The sequence below is a fragment of the Sminthopsis crassicaudata genome, chromosome 4 (genome assembly GCF_048593235.1).
Source record: "Sminthopsis crassicaudata isolate SCR6 chromosome 4, ASM4859323v1, whole genome shotgun sequence".
NCBI lineage: Eukaryota > Metazoa > Chordata > Mammalia > Dasyuromorphia > Dasyuridae > Sminthopsis > Sminthopsis crassicaudata.
The window spans coordinates 62969676-62984319 of NC_133620.1; the positions used below are offsets into that span (position 1 = coordinate 62969676).

Below are 14644 nucleotides of genomic sequence, written 5' to 3' on the forward strand. Positions count from 1 at the left end.
ATTTGAACTGAATAAGAAATCCCAGTTTAGGAAAGGCCCTCTTCAAACCAATGCAATATTGCTAGATCATAAGATATAAGCCTAGAGCTTGAAGGGGAGTTAGAGATCATCTAAGCTAACCTCCTTTGCTTAAGATGAAGAAACAGCCCATTGTAGTTCATTGGCTTGTTGAAGATCACACATACAGAGAGGTAGTGAGTGACAGAGGGAGGATTTGAATGCAGCTCCTTTGACTTTGGGTCTGTAGCCTTCCCAGACTTTCTTCTTGAGATTATATTCCATTTATTATGAGTCAGTCTTTTATATTATTTGTATGTAGTCTTCCCCATCAAATTAAGAATTTGTTGAGAGTAGGGACTGTATTTTTTGCTTCTGTGTGAACACAGTAATTACTAACTGTTGTTGACAGATTGACTGACTGACTGCAAAATCACTACTTTTATCATTTGGATGCCTTTTATCATGTTTTACTATATTGGTGATAGAGGAGAGGAGGGTGGTGTAGAGAAAGGTTTCTTCCTCTTCTTGTTCTTAGATTTAGCATCATTGCTTTTTGGCTTCATCTCCAACCAGGATAGTTACTCTTAACCCTTCCCTCTTCATTCTGCCTTCACCCAACACAATCCCAAGGCATCCTCACGCATGCACACCTGCCACACTCACCCAAGTTTGGAGCAATCTACCTGAGGAGTGTGTTAGAATGAGGATGTAGTTTTCCACTTCACCAACAGGTGATTTCCACTGCAGCAGGGCTTCTGTTGGGGTGATGTTGGTGGCAACCAGATCTGTGGGATTGTCCATGGCTGAAAGAGAATAGGAAATGTAGGATGAGAGAAGTAAGGGGTAAGGTGAGGGAAGGAAAGGGTGAAGAACATCAGACTTTTTTTTTTTCTGGCAGGATTCTATTAAGCACAAATCACAGGTCTTGGATTGAGCATTAGAGAAAACTGAGTTCAATCACTTTGTTTTACAGATGAAGAGACTGAATGACATTTAGAGAGACTGGAGTGTCTTATCCTGGGGTACACACTTAATAAAATGGCAGGAGCAGCTGGGGGGTGCAGTGGATAGAGCACCAGCCTTGGAACCAGGAAGACCTGAGTTCAAACCCACTCTTAGACACTTAACACTACTTAGCTATGTGACCTTGACTAAACCCCAACTTCCTCGACAAAAAAGGCACAACTAAAATAGGACTCCATAGTCCTAGGCACAATTATAAAGCAGGGGAAGCTTTTCTTTCACATCTTCTAGTCTCTCTGGTGCCCATTTGGTCCCATGCCTTTGGCCCGAGAGTCAAAGAATGTTAGACCTAGAAGAGACTGTAAAGATAATATGGATTACTCTCCCATCTCATTTTACAGATGAGAACACTGTCTTGAGAGAGTGACTCATCCAAAATCATATAACCAATTCAAGTTTCTTGACTAAATCCAATGTTCTTTCTGCTGTATCCTACTGGTTTTCCCATTTTATAACCTCCTCCTCTTAGTTCATATATTCATTCCTTTTTTGGTTCACTACTTGACCCAATCAGTTGCCTTCTAATGAGCAGCTTTTAGAATTATGAATACCCAGTATTCTCCTAAAGAATGGAGGGGAATACAAAAAAGAATACAAGGCAATTCACCCTCCAGGAGTTTATAATCATGTTGGAAAGAGAAGAGTGGTACTTGTGAAACAGTTAAACTAAATTTTATCTTGTTAGGAAGGAAAGCAATCTGATCAACTCACTCATACTAAAGGTGTTAGTGATTCAATTTACTCTTTCTGGTCTATTTGCATTTTAATGTGTTTAAAAAGTAATGTCTGGAGAAAGTCATGCATTCAACCCAAAGGAATGAACCTCAGAGGGCAGAAATGCAGACAGTTTGCATGGCACCTAGGGTCAAGAAATATTGGCCATCAAATGGACTTTCTGATAATACTCTGATCTCACTGCAATTGTGATCACCTGTTCTGTATAATCAGAAAGTCCTCCCTTATACAAGACATTTTTTCCCCCTGGATATGGAAGATAACTTGGGAGAAGTAAATATTTTTCTTATTGGGCATATACATCTTGCTTCCCCCATGATATGCCTCTGATTCCCCCTAGTCCTCAGAAGGGGAACCCTGCTCCATCAGACTCTTCAATAATTGCTAAGTAAGTAGTACAATGTACTGCCTTGCGTTTATATACAACATGCTATTGTTAGCTCATCCTTCATTTATGGAAAGGACCAATGACATCCCTGACTTGTGTGAAAATTGGATTTAAGTGAGGCAGAGCTGTACAAAGTTATCAGCCTTCTTCTATTTTCCAGAGTCACTAAAGTCCATTAGCAAAATAAAACTCAGGACAACTGGCAATGATCTGGGATCCAGAGAATGACTTTGAAATCTTCAGTTCTAAGTGCTCTATGGTGTCCGCTTCAGCCACCTTCATGACCACTGGAATAAATTGTTTTCATCCATCCATCTGAATATAACATGCATGCTGAAGGGCACCCTCCATTTCTGGTTTTTTAAAAATCTTTGTCTTCTTTCAAGGCTCAATGAAGTATTATTTCTTTCATGGAATCTTCCCTTACCCATCTCTCTCTTCTCCCTTCCTCCCTCCAAAGCTAGAAATTATCTCTCCCGTTTTTGAATATCTCATACTCTTCTCTCTGGAGCTTTCTTGCACATTTCTTAGAATTTGAAGAAAGTTCAGAGGTCATCCCAGTCCAACCCACAGCTGAGGAGGATACCAATATTTCCACCAAATAGTAATTGAATCTCTTTTAGAAGATCTGTAATGATGGGGAAATCACTATCACCAATAAGATTTTATATATATTATAATATATAAAATATACATGTATATAGAATCATATATAAGTGTGTGTTATATATGTGTTGTTCACCCAAACATATACACATATATGCATATATATAGCATTTTGTAACCTTAAAAGCACCACAAAATATTAGTTCATAATATCATAGATTCTAGAGCTGAAAGGGACCCAAGGTACCTTCTAGTACAATTCCACAATTTTTGGATGGGAGAAATGAAGCTTAGACGGTGATATGCCTAAGGTCACACAGGTAGTAAGTGGCTAAATTGGAATTGGAACATGCTCTAACTATAAATTGAAATTTTTCCTCCTTACCCTACACTGTCTCTATAGTAGGTATAAAAATTATGATTACCTCCTGAGAAAGCTCTTTCTGATTTTGAATAGCTCCAACTGTTAGGAAGTTTTTAGCTATATTTTCTTGTTTATATTTTATTATAACCATGTGCGTGTTTATCTTATTTCCCCTACCAGACTGTTGATTCCTTAAGGGTAGGGACCATAATCTGTTCCATCTATGTGGCTCTAGTTTCTAATATAGCGCACAATAGACAATTTATAACTGTTTGCTAAAATAAATTGATTTGAATCAACTCATGCTTCTTCGTACCAATATCTTTTGACTGGACTTTCTCTAATCTCTACTTAAGTGTCCTGAGTTTCCCTACCATTCTTATATCCTTGATACACATAGAATTTTAGGTTGCCCAAACACTCAGGAAATAATTTTTTTTGGCTGAGGCAATTGGGATTAAGTGACTTGCCCAGGGTCACACAGCTAGGGAACATTAAGTTTCTTAGTTTCTCCTGACTTCAGGCTGGTGCTCTATTCACTGTGCCACCTAGCTGCCCCTCACTCAGAAAATCTTAAGAGATTCTTATACATGAATGTTGTATCATTGACTATTTCAAGTGAGACCCAGGTGAGATGAGGGTGGTAACTACAGAGAGGCTAGAGTAATTAAAAGCAATATACTATAGGCTCAGACATGTCCAACATTTCAATCTACATCTGCAGAGCCCTATGTACAGAGTTAAGAGCCCAGGTTAAAATATAATTGGGAAATATTTTAAAAATAAATGAAAAATTCAATCAAATGTAGGTTATATATTTTTAAGTCAATATGTGACCTCTTAGGGATCTTTTTGTAAAGTTTAGTGCCCCCCCCTTTCATTTGAGTTTGATAGCATTGGTGTAATGGTTAGAGAGCAGGCTTTGTGCATGGAACATTTGAGTTCAGAATCTGTCTCTAAAACATTGGCTGGAATATCTCAGGAAGTTTTGGATTGGTAGAGATAAGTTCATCACCAAACAAAATAGAATGTAGCAAACTAAAATTTTAGAGATAAAATACTTGTCTACTTGTGTCACTATCCATACCAATCTGTGCAAATACCCAAGTCATCTCCCTGAGAAAATGTGACATTTGTACTGGAGAGGGACCCACTGTAAATAAATTTAAAATCACAACCTTGTACACCAAAAAAGCACACTATGAGCTCCCAGAATGGGAATATCTAAACCATGGGGAGGGGAGTCAGTGTTAATAGCCATTTCTGATTGGTTATCATTAAACATCTGCTTTAGGGGCACCTGTCCTTCATAATTAATCATCACAAATAAGCAGTGATGATGATGAGTCTAACTCACATTTATGTAAGTCTTGATGGTTTAAACAGATGGGTATGGCCATTTGAGTGATGCAGTGATGCTCACAGAATTATAAAAGGCCAAGAGCCTTAACTTGGGTTTTATAGACTAAGGATCTATGAATAGACTTTGGTATGTTTTATGAACAGGAATGGGAAAATAACATCTTTATTTCTCTCAATATAATAACAAAATTATTATTGTTGATTATTTTCACTAACCTCTAAATGAAAATTTGAATTTCCTTAAATTATAAAAAAAATTATTCTTGAAAGAAGTCTTTAGACTTTATCATACTGCCAAAGGAGTTCCTGACCCTCCCTCTCCCAAAGTTAAGCACTTGTAGTCCCAAGGAAGTTCTGTAGTGTTTGGTAGAGAATCCATTAAGGATTCATGGGAAACCATAAGAAAGAATCATAGAAGCAGCTGTAGAGGAGTTGTATTATGAATCATTGGGCTAAGTGCACTTGTACTTTGATGAGAAACAGTAAATGTTGGAAGTATGGAAACCTTACAAAGTTTACAAAAAGATAATGTGTTTTTGACTTACCTGCCCTGTTCTCTTTCCTTTCGGCCAGGAAGTTTCTGAAAATTACTAGGATGGAAATATTTCCAGTTGGCAAAGGGGCTAGATTTCTAACATTCTTAGGCAGATTATAGCAGCTTTCTATGGTTCATTGGGTACCAATTCTTAAACTCAACCAAATCTTAAACTCACTTAATCTACAGTCTCTTTCAGCTCTAAATCTATGCTGTCTGTATCATTTGGTTTAAAAACACAGCTAGGAATATTCTTTAACAGAAGAAGGTAGGTCTTTGTTCCTTTCTCCTGTTCATTCATGATTAAATCTTGCCACTAGTCCCAGATGACTGTAGAGGGGAACGTGAACCAGGTGATCTCACACAGCTCTCCCTCACTTAAATCCCTAATACCATGATCCTCTTCAAGAAGGAAGGACAAACAACAATAATAATAAATATTTCCAAATGAGTTGGGAAAGAGAAGAGGAATTAAATGAAGGTCTGGATAGACTTCTAGCAGGAAGGAGGCCTAGTGTAAGGAGAGGGTTAGCAAATCCTGTAGAATCCTCTCGGAAGAGGGTTTCATTATTCCTAAATAAATCTTTGCATTGCGTTACAGATGTTTTTCCTAGACTGTTGACAATGTGAGAAGAAGCAATGAGGAATCTAGGAAGTCGATCATCTTTATTTATCCTGAAGAGCGAGGTCTCTGGGGATGGTGGTGCTTGAGGGTTGTAATGAAATTCCTTAATATTGGGGCCAATTGAATCTGCTGTCTTCTGAGGGAAGCCCACATTTCCCATTTACTCTGATTACAGAAAAGGTGAGAAGACAGATGGTCTTGGCGGGACAGATTGCTTTGGGCTGCTGCTAAGGTTATTCAGAATAGGTTTAAATAATCCTTCATAGTGACCTGCCCATAGGAGCATAGATCCAGAACTGGAGAGCAGCTAGTTCAACTTTCTCATTTTACAGATGACAGAGTAGAAGCCCAAGCAGGTTCAATCACTTGCCCAGCATCGCAAAGGTAATATGTATCAATGATAAGATTTAAACTCAAGTACACTTAACTCCAGAACCAGATCTGCTTCTACTACATCATCAGCCTAATAGTAGGTGCTTTTTAAATGCTTATTGGATTGCTTGCATCGTGTATAGAAAACATATTAAAACAAAATATGGAATGCATGGCATATAAGAATATGAGATAATAAATAGCATAAGGTACATGGTATGTAAATGTATGTGGAATGTTATGATATTTTACAAATGCTATAAAAAGAACTTAAATGGAGCATGCTATAAAAATATTTCAAAGTACTTTGCAAATCTCTCATTTGATCCTCAAAAACAATTCTGTGGGGTGAGAAGTGTCAGAATTATGCTAACTTGGCCAACGAGGAAATAGATTTACTGTGACTGACTAGTCCAAGTCAATACAACTGGGAAGTTAAGAAACAGCAATGTTGTTTAGTGGATAGAGCACTGGACACAGAACCTGGGAGGTCTAAATTCAAATACTGCTTCCCATAGTTAACTAGCTTTGTGAGACTGAGCAAGTTGCTTAATTATGAGCCTCAGTTTTCTTATCTGTAGACTAGTACCTACATCCCTATATAACCAAAAAAGGTAACATATAAAGTGCTTTGCAAATGTAAATTTAAATTGAATTTATCTAATTACTTATTAAATGAAATATTTATTGATTTTAAAAATGAAATTAAAATTTAAAATTAAATGTTTAAAGTGCTATACAAATGTTAGCATTCATGTGAAGGCAGCTAACTAGTGGTAGAGTGTTGGACCAGGAGTGAGAAAGACATGCGTTCAAAATCTCCCTTGGACACTTACTGGCTGTGTGACCCTGAATAAGTCTTCATCTCTGTGATCCTCAGTTTCCTTCTCTGTAAAATGAAGATAATAATAGACTGACCTCTAGGGCTTGTTGTGAGGATCAAATGAGATAATATATGTAAAAGTGTTATGCAAATTTTAATATTATATTATAAATTATATATCATATATAATTTATAAATAAATATATTATATTATAAATTTTATAAATAGAATTTATAGTTAACATTATAAATGCTAATTATAATAATAATTATTATTAGCAGTAATGGTGGTGGTACAATTAGGATTCAAGCTCAACATTTTTGACAAGTTCCAGTATTATTTCTATTGGACAATGTTGCCCCACTCTGTCCTGGGATGATTGAATTCTCTGTGGAATCAGGGTGTGATCAATGAGCAGGAAGTGGTCTATCTGGGTTAAGGCTAAAGAGGAAACTCTTGCCCTGAATTCTTCCTTGAATTCCTTGAAAAAAAAATCTATTTATTGAGCAACTGTTTTCTACCTCCATGAATAATAATAACAACAACAATTGATGTTTATGGAATTCTTTTAGAAGTGTAGAGCACTTTGCATACATTATTTCTTTTGATTTTCACAAGACCTTGTCAAGCAAATTATTAGTGCAAACAAGAAATCTTCTGAAGTGGTCCATGTATTCAAATTAGTGCTATTTGAAGTTATAATTTTGTAAAATATGTTAATTGATTCCAACACAATGGAAATAGATAACTTTGAATTGAATCATATGAGATTATTTGCCCTAATGGGGACTTAGTTGTTTATTTATTTTGCAAAAAAGAGAGCTTGAAAAGAACCTAAATTTATTTGGTCCAACCTCTTCATTTTCCCAAAGGTAGAAACTGAGACCCAAACAAGTTAAATGATTCAAATGCAATTCCTAGGTATCAGAGACAGGAATTGAACTCAGGTCTCTCCCAAGTCCAAGTCTCAAGCCCTTTCCACTCTACCATTAATGAACAAATACAACTATCCTTTGAGGGATGCAGGTCACAGTTTATAGAGGCCTTTCCATGCACAGACAATTAGTACTGGAGTGAGTTGCCAAGAGAGTTTGTGGAATTTCCTCCTCTGGACTGTTTTAAAAATAGGTTGGATTCTCACCTGTCTGTGGATGATTCAGTGTTTATACAGCAACTTCCTTCCATCAGTGAAGCTTAGAAAGGTTCCATATGCTTCATGCTTTGTAAGAGAGCATTTCTACTTCAGAAGCTGAGGCTTGGTGAAAATGCCTCCTGAAATTCTTGACACTTTTAACTCTGAGTAATGGAAAAATCAGTGAAGGTGCTGGAGAAGTGATAATGAAATTTATCTCCTGCCTTAGGGCAGAGATGTGGGGTGTGGTCTCCTGGGACAAAATATAGACAACGACACTTCGGGTTTCTATATTAGATGCTTTTGCCTAAGTGTTTTCCTTTGTCACCAAGGAGATTCAAACTGGAGAGATTTCAATGTGAAGACAAAAGACAGAAGACCATAAGATTAAAACTGCAAGGGATCTTAGACACCACATCTAGACCTTTCACTTTATAAATCAGGAAATGGAGCCTGGGGACCATATACTAAATGCCTGAGACAAGATTTGAATCCAGGACCAGTTCTTGACTCCAGGGCCAGCCCTATTTCTGCTATATCATCAATAAAACTTATTTTAAAAATTAATTTAGGACCTCCTAGGCAGTGCAGTTTTTACAGAGGGACATATCCAATTCTTCCGTGACCTCTAAGCAGAGGGGGGCTGCTAAATGCTCTTTTAAAAAATATGAATGACATATTTAAATTCAATCAGCATCATTAACATCTTCCTCATTTTCATAAGTCAAGGTAATCAACAAAATAATAAGTTAAGACATGATTTATGGCATTTATTTTTTTAATTTCTGAGGTATAAATACTCAAACTGAAATTTTAACAACTGGTTCCCACAAGCCAATATGAGCTGGCTCCAGCACTCTCCTACTGCAAAAAATAATCATTCACTGCTGACCCATGTCCTCTGTTTTAGGGAGCAAAGACTTCACTTCTTGCTTCTCTTTTCTATTACTGGGGACACTTAGGGAATATGGCACATGCAGGACTTGACACCTGGAGTCTCTCCAGAGCAGTAGATGCTCAAATTGGTAACAGCTTACCTTTGTGGAATGCTTTACAATTTCCAAAGTGCTTTAATATATGTGATCTTGTTTAATCTTCACAATAGCCATGCATGGCATTTACTATTATTCCCATTTCATCAATGTGGAAACTGAGGTTGCAGACAGATTTTACGGTGGAGTTAGGACTAGAAATCCAGATAACATTAATCCTAGTCCAATTTTCTTTTCATTTCACTCTACTGCTGCATGTAGAGCACTGTTGGAAGGGAAGATCAATGCCTGGTGCTGTTTCCTTTGGTGAGAGTCATCCTACCTGTATGCACAAGTGTGCAGATGCGCTCACTCTCCTCTCGGCCTCGAACACTATTCAGGCTGATTTCATATTCTGTGGCTGGATACAGGTTGGTGACCGTGAATTCATTGACTGTGTTGGGTACCACAGAGCTGTCTAGTCTCCCCACTACAAGAAAGAAAAACTCACTATTAAATTTTAGCAACGTCTTTCATGTTTCAGGAAGCCTAATGTATAGTATAGATCCAATTGCATTGGGTGCAGTGAAGTTAGGGACCAAGGAGTTTGTGAAAATTCAAACTTCTTTCAACTCAAGATGTTAGAAAAATGCTAGCTGATCTGTCTATGACATGGTAACTTCCAAGGCACCTTCTCATTTCCCTCTGTGCTTGTACAAGGTCAGTATCTAAAAGTGTGACTGCAAAAATTATCCTGGCATTCCAAGGAGGGGATCTTTTGGCAAACTCCCCATTTCCCCCCATAATGGGTGTAATTATTCATTGCATCTCATCTTGAACCAAGCTTTGGCAAGATCTGAACATGATGAAGAGGCAGAGCTCAATGCCAGCTACCTTTGATTTACAGCTTGTCCAGTGTGTCAGAGGTTGGATAGGTACCATGCCAATTGTTCCAGTCTACAGACATCCTTATTAGTTATGAAGGCATCCCCTGGTTTCTAATTCTAGACTTTACCATTTTACTAAAGCATCTCAACTTCCACAGAATGGGGAGGAATTGTGAACTCAAAGAACCAGAGAACTTTTGAAATAGATTTTTGAGGTCTTCTATTACTCCTAAACTGCCCAGCCTGGGTTCTGTTATAAGGATGGGAGTTGAAGTCACCTAGTCCAACCTCCTACCTAAAGTTTGAATTGTGACTCATGCCACTTCCTCTTAGTAGGACAAATCACTTCTCAAAGTCACACAATAGGGATTAGTTAGCACTGCTGGTTAACAACTAATTTTTTTCCTCTAGAGTTTAATGAACTGCATTACATTTTGTTCCAGGAGTAGAGTAGGTAGTAGACAAGATTTTAATGGGATCCCACTGTTTTTTCTACTTGAATTGCATTGAATTAAATCATCAAATGATTTAATATAATGGAACATCAGAAAATTACTATGGAAAGAAGGGAAAAAAACTGGGCAGAGATAAGTCTGTGGCCCTATGGTTTGTAATTATTCTTCTAAAAAAGATGCTTCCTTAATTCCAAAGACCATTTAAGTTCAGAGTTCATAGAATTGGAGCTGAGCAAGACCTTAGAGGTCATCTAGTTCAAACACTATTTTACAAATGAGGAAGCTGAGCCCCACAATAACTTGGCTCAACGTCACATATGAAATAAATAGCAGAGCCAACATCTGAACCTAGGTACACCAGCATTCTTTTCCCTGATCCATTCATTAATTCTTGTTAGGCTAAATAAATTAGTCACCATGGGCTTACCTTGCGTGGGTCGATAGGATACTCTATAATAATCAAAAGATGCAATGGGAGGCCTCCAGGAGACAGTCACAGAGTCCTTGGTAAGATTACTTATTATTATATCTTTAGGAGGATCAATCCCTGGGGGGTCAGGGTGAAAAGGGAAAAAAGACATAGGTTTTGCAGAACATTAACAACAATAACAAGAAAGTCCCTTTCTTTTTCTGCCCAGTCTGGGAGCCAATAATGTTTGTAGTATGAATGAATGAGTTAATAAAAGAAGAAACATTTACTAAGTGATTACAATGTTCAAAGAACTTTATTAACTGGAAATTGAAGAAAGAGAGTTCCTATTCTCAAGAAGTTCATATTTCAATGGGAGAAAACATGGACAAGGTCTCAACTGAATGAACGTCATCTCTGACATCAGAAGCAGACATTAGTCTAAGAGATCACTCAAGGGGAGCCTTACCTAAGACTTTAAAGATGTGACAAAAGCTGTACTCTAGATTATGGGATCATAGAAGATAGAGGTTAAAGGGATGTGGATTATCTTCTAGCTTCCTTATCTTATAGATGAGGAAATTAAGATCTAGAAAAGCTCAGTGATTTGAAAAAGTTCACATAGGTAGTAAATAACCTGATGGAATTTGATGGGAGGCACCAAACCATATGAAGCCAAGTTGGTTTAGGATTATGGCCTCGCAGATAAAAGGAAAGCTGTTTGAAGGTCAACTTCAACAATACGACACTAGATTATATCTTTAAAGTTCACACAACAGAAATCTTTGAATTCTTGCTTTTATAAAATTCTATACTCTACCAATGTTTTATAGAATGTAAGCTACTTTAGGAGAAGAACATTTTTTGCGTTTACACCCTCAGCATCTAGCACAGTGTTTGGTGCTTACTAAATGCTTACTTGCTTGACTGTGGTGCATTTTTGCTGTGATTTTTGGTTTGAAGAGATTGACTAATGAACATAAAGAGATTTCAAAGCAAAAACCTAGGCAAATACACTTCTCTGATTTTTTTTTTTCTGCTGATTTATTTCTCCTCTGCCTTCTATCGCTTGACTTTACCTGTGGTGATGGATCCCACAATAGGCTCAGAGGTTACCATCCCATGAACAGCCACCAGGTTCACGATATACTCAGTAGCTGGTTGCAGACCCATCAGAATGGCGTGCCTTTTGGTAGCATCTAGTGAGACTTCTAAAGCCTCTTCCTCCTTATCCCTGGGATTGTAGTTCAGGATGAGCCTGTCAGCTGGAGGGGATGGGTCACTCCAGGTGATGTTTACACTGGATGAAGTGACATGAGAGAAGTGTAGATGGGTGATGGGACGGAAACCTATAAATCAAAAGGAAAGTTAATGACTTATGCACAGTAGACATTCTAAAGCATATTGCCTATAGACTAAATTCTAGGAATTCTAGAAAAGCTTTGCAAATAGGGACTGTGTATTCCCTTCCCCCATTCCTCAAGATTACTTTTCCTCAAAGAGGAATGGCCATCGTTTCATGTGCAGGAATGATGTCAGCAATCTAATTTTATTCCCCTGGGACCAATAGTATTTAGCATTGACTATTTCCAATGCTGATCTAGGGCAAGGGGTTTTTAGTCAAGGGTAGTACCCAAGTAGGACTAGATGACTTAGCCAAGGCTTCCTATCCTGTGTATTCCCTTGCTTTAGGCATAGTAGAGAGCATCTCTTTTTCAGGAATGTCTGATTACTTGAGTAGACATAAAAGCTATTGAAATGGATGAAATGATGCCAGCCTTTATGAAAAGATGCTTTTCTTTGTACTAACTTTCCTTGCAGCTTTTTTATTCTTACTTTGTGTTCTGGCATTCTCTTCTCCCTTTCTTCCTTCTCCCTCTTCTACCATTACCCATTTTCTCTTCCTCTCCTTTCCCCCTTCTCTCCCTTTTCCACCTTTCCTACTAATTTTTCTTCTCTTTTCCTTCTCCCTTATTTTCTTTCTCCCCCTTTCCCCTTACCTTCTTTTCTCTTATATGGAAACTACCTGCAAAAGACTCAGTGCTTTTCTTTCTTTCTCTGTTTCTGTCTCTCTGACTCTGCTTCTGTCTGTCTGTCTCCTCTCTTCCTCTCTCACTCCCCCATCTGTCTCTCTTCCTCTCTCCCTCTCCCCTCTGTCTCTCTCTCTCTCTTTGTCTCTCTGTCTTTCTGTCTCTCTTTCTCTCTGTATACCTATCTCTCTATCGCTGTCTCTCTTACCCCTCCTTTCTTCCTAACTCTGCTTTTGTCTGTCTGTCTCTCTGTCTCCCTCTCTCCCTTCCCCCTCTCTGTCTTTCTGTCTCTGTCTCTCTCTGTCTCTGTCTTTGTCTCTATCTGTCTGTCTCTCTCTCTCTGTCTTTCCTCCTCCCTCTTTCTCTTTGACTGTTTCTGTCTATCTCTCCACCTTCCTCCTCTTCTTCTTCTTCCCTTTCTCCCTTTCCGTTTTCTTATCGGCCTCCCCTTCCCTTTCTCATTCTCTTTCCTCCTTGAAATAAGTATCAGAATGTGTATTAAGCCTATTTGTATTGAGAAAGCGTGAAGGACTTTGGGAGCGAGACCGTTTTGGCGCCTGGATGGTGGCAGTAGGAGGCGGAGGCCGGGACTCTCGCTTCCCTGGTAGCCCCGAGGTCTCCCGCCTCCGGGATGGGCTGTGCGTGGGATAGCTAGGAGTCCCCTGGAGTGGAGTTCGGTGTCTCTGCAGTCGGTACCTGTGAAGGCGTCCACCGTGGATTCCACGCTCTGCTGCCTGCCCCTCTCCGCAGTGACCGAGATGATGTATTCGGTCCCAGGCTCCAGGTCTGTAAGTGTGTAAGAGGTCCTGTCTTTGGGCACTGTGATCTCCGAGGACATCCCAGACGCGGGTGTGAAGGTGATCCTGTAGTGGTCAATAGGGCCGCCGGCCTTGGTCCAGATCAGGGAAATGGAGGTCTCGGAGGAAGCGGTCACCATGAGGTCACGTGGACTGTCCAGATCTGGGGACAAAAGGTGGGATCTTCATCAGACTCTGCAGAAGCGAGTCGCAGCAGAGCGGCCCTAGGGAGCCTCGCTGGAGTCTGAGGCAGGGCCTGGATTTAGCCTCGGAACCCCTGGGGCTCGAGGAAATCAGATAAGCCTGGCAGCCTCGAGGATTAGCCTGTCGCTGCTGACAATGATCTCACACTTTGTTAGCACCTTGCATTTTGAAAGATGGCCAGATGCTCGCAAACAGATGGACAATCAGCGGAAAGGTATTATTAGCTCAGACACCCCTGGAATATATCCACCCCTGGGAGGAGGCTGCTTACAGATTCTCAGCCTTTTTTAGAATGTGATGAATTCTCCCTGCTTCCATTCATTTTTTTTTTCCGTCTCTCTCTTTCTATTTGTCTCTGTCTCTGAGAAAGGTGCCTAGTCTAAAACCACACTAACATCAAGTAGATAGGTGACTATTTAAGTGAATTCACTTTGGTCTTCCCCACCCCCACTCTCCATCCCAGTTTCAGTTGCTTAGAGCTTAGACAAGTCATGGAATTCAAAAGCAGACTGAAGCAGTTTAGGCGTCCCGGGCCAGAGGACCCCTAGGTCACCTAGATTAGTTCTGGATTCTTCTCCTAGGGAAGAAATGTTATTAGAATTAGAATTAAATGTTATTAAATTACATAGCTGATCCAGAAGATCTGTTCATGATCTGAATGTGTGTACCTGAGTCCCTGGGGTGGTCCCTGGATTACTTTAGATGACATTTTTAGACCCAGGATGGCATAGAACTTCTCCGAAGTCTGGATTACTCATTCTTTCTAGGTTATCTTGGTCTGAATCTGAACTTCAATGATGATTCCAGACCTGTTATACTGACTGGAATTCAGGAAACTGGCAGGGTCAGCTCACCATCAGATTTATTGGATTGAAATTTAGCATGTTGGGGCAAGCATAGCTCCAATCCAAGACTGGTTTAACTA

General features: G+C 39.1%; 1 protein-coding gene across 5 annotated transcripts in view; it reads right to left on the reverse strand.

Moving 5' to 3' along the window:
* TNR (tenascin R) overlaps positions 1–14644 on the reverse strand; it is a 685145-nt gene that overhangs the window by 43815 nt on the left and 626686 nt on the right. For all 5 annotated transcript variants that reach the window (XM_074308424.1, XM_074308425.1, XM_074308428.1 and 2 more), the window contains 5 exons: positions 13415–13678; positions 11768–12037; positions 10707–10826; positions 9281–9427; positions 684–803 (listed from right to left, as the gene is read on the reverse strand). In XM_074308424.1, coding sequence (XP_074164525.1) covers positions 684–803; positions 9281–9427; positions 10707–10826; positions 11768–12037; positions 13415–13678 — 921 coding nt within the window. The remainder of the gene's footprint in view (positions 1–683; positions 804–9280; positions 9428–10706; positions 10827–11767; positions 12038–13414; positions 13679–14644) is intronic.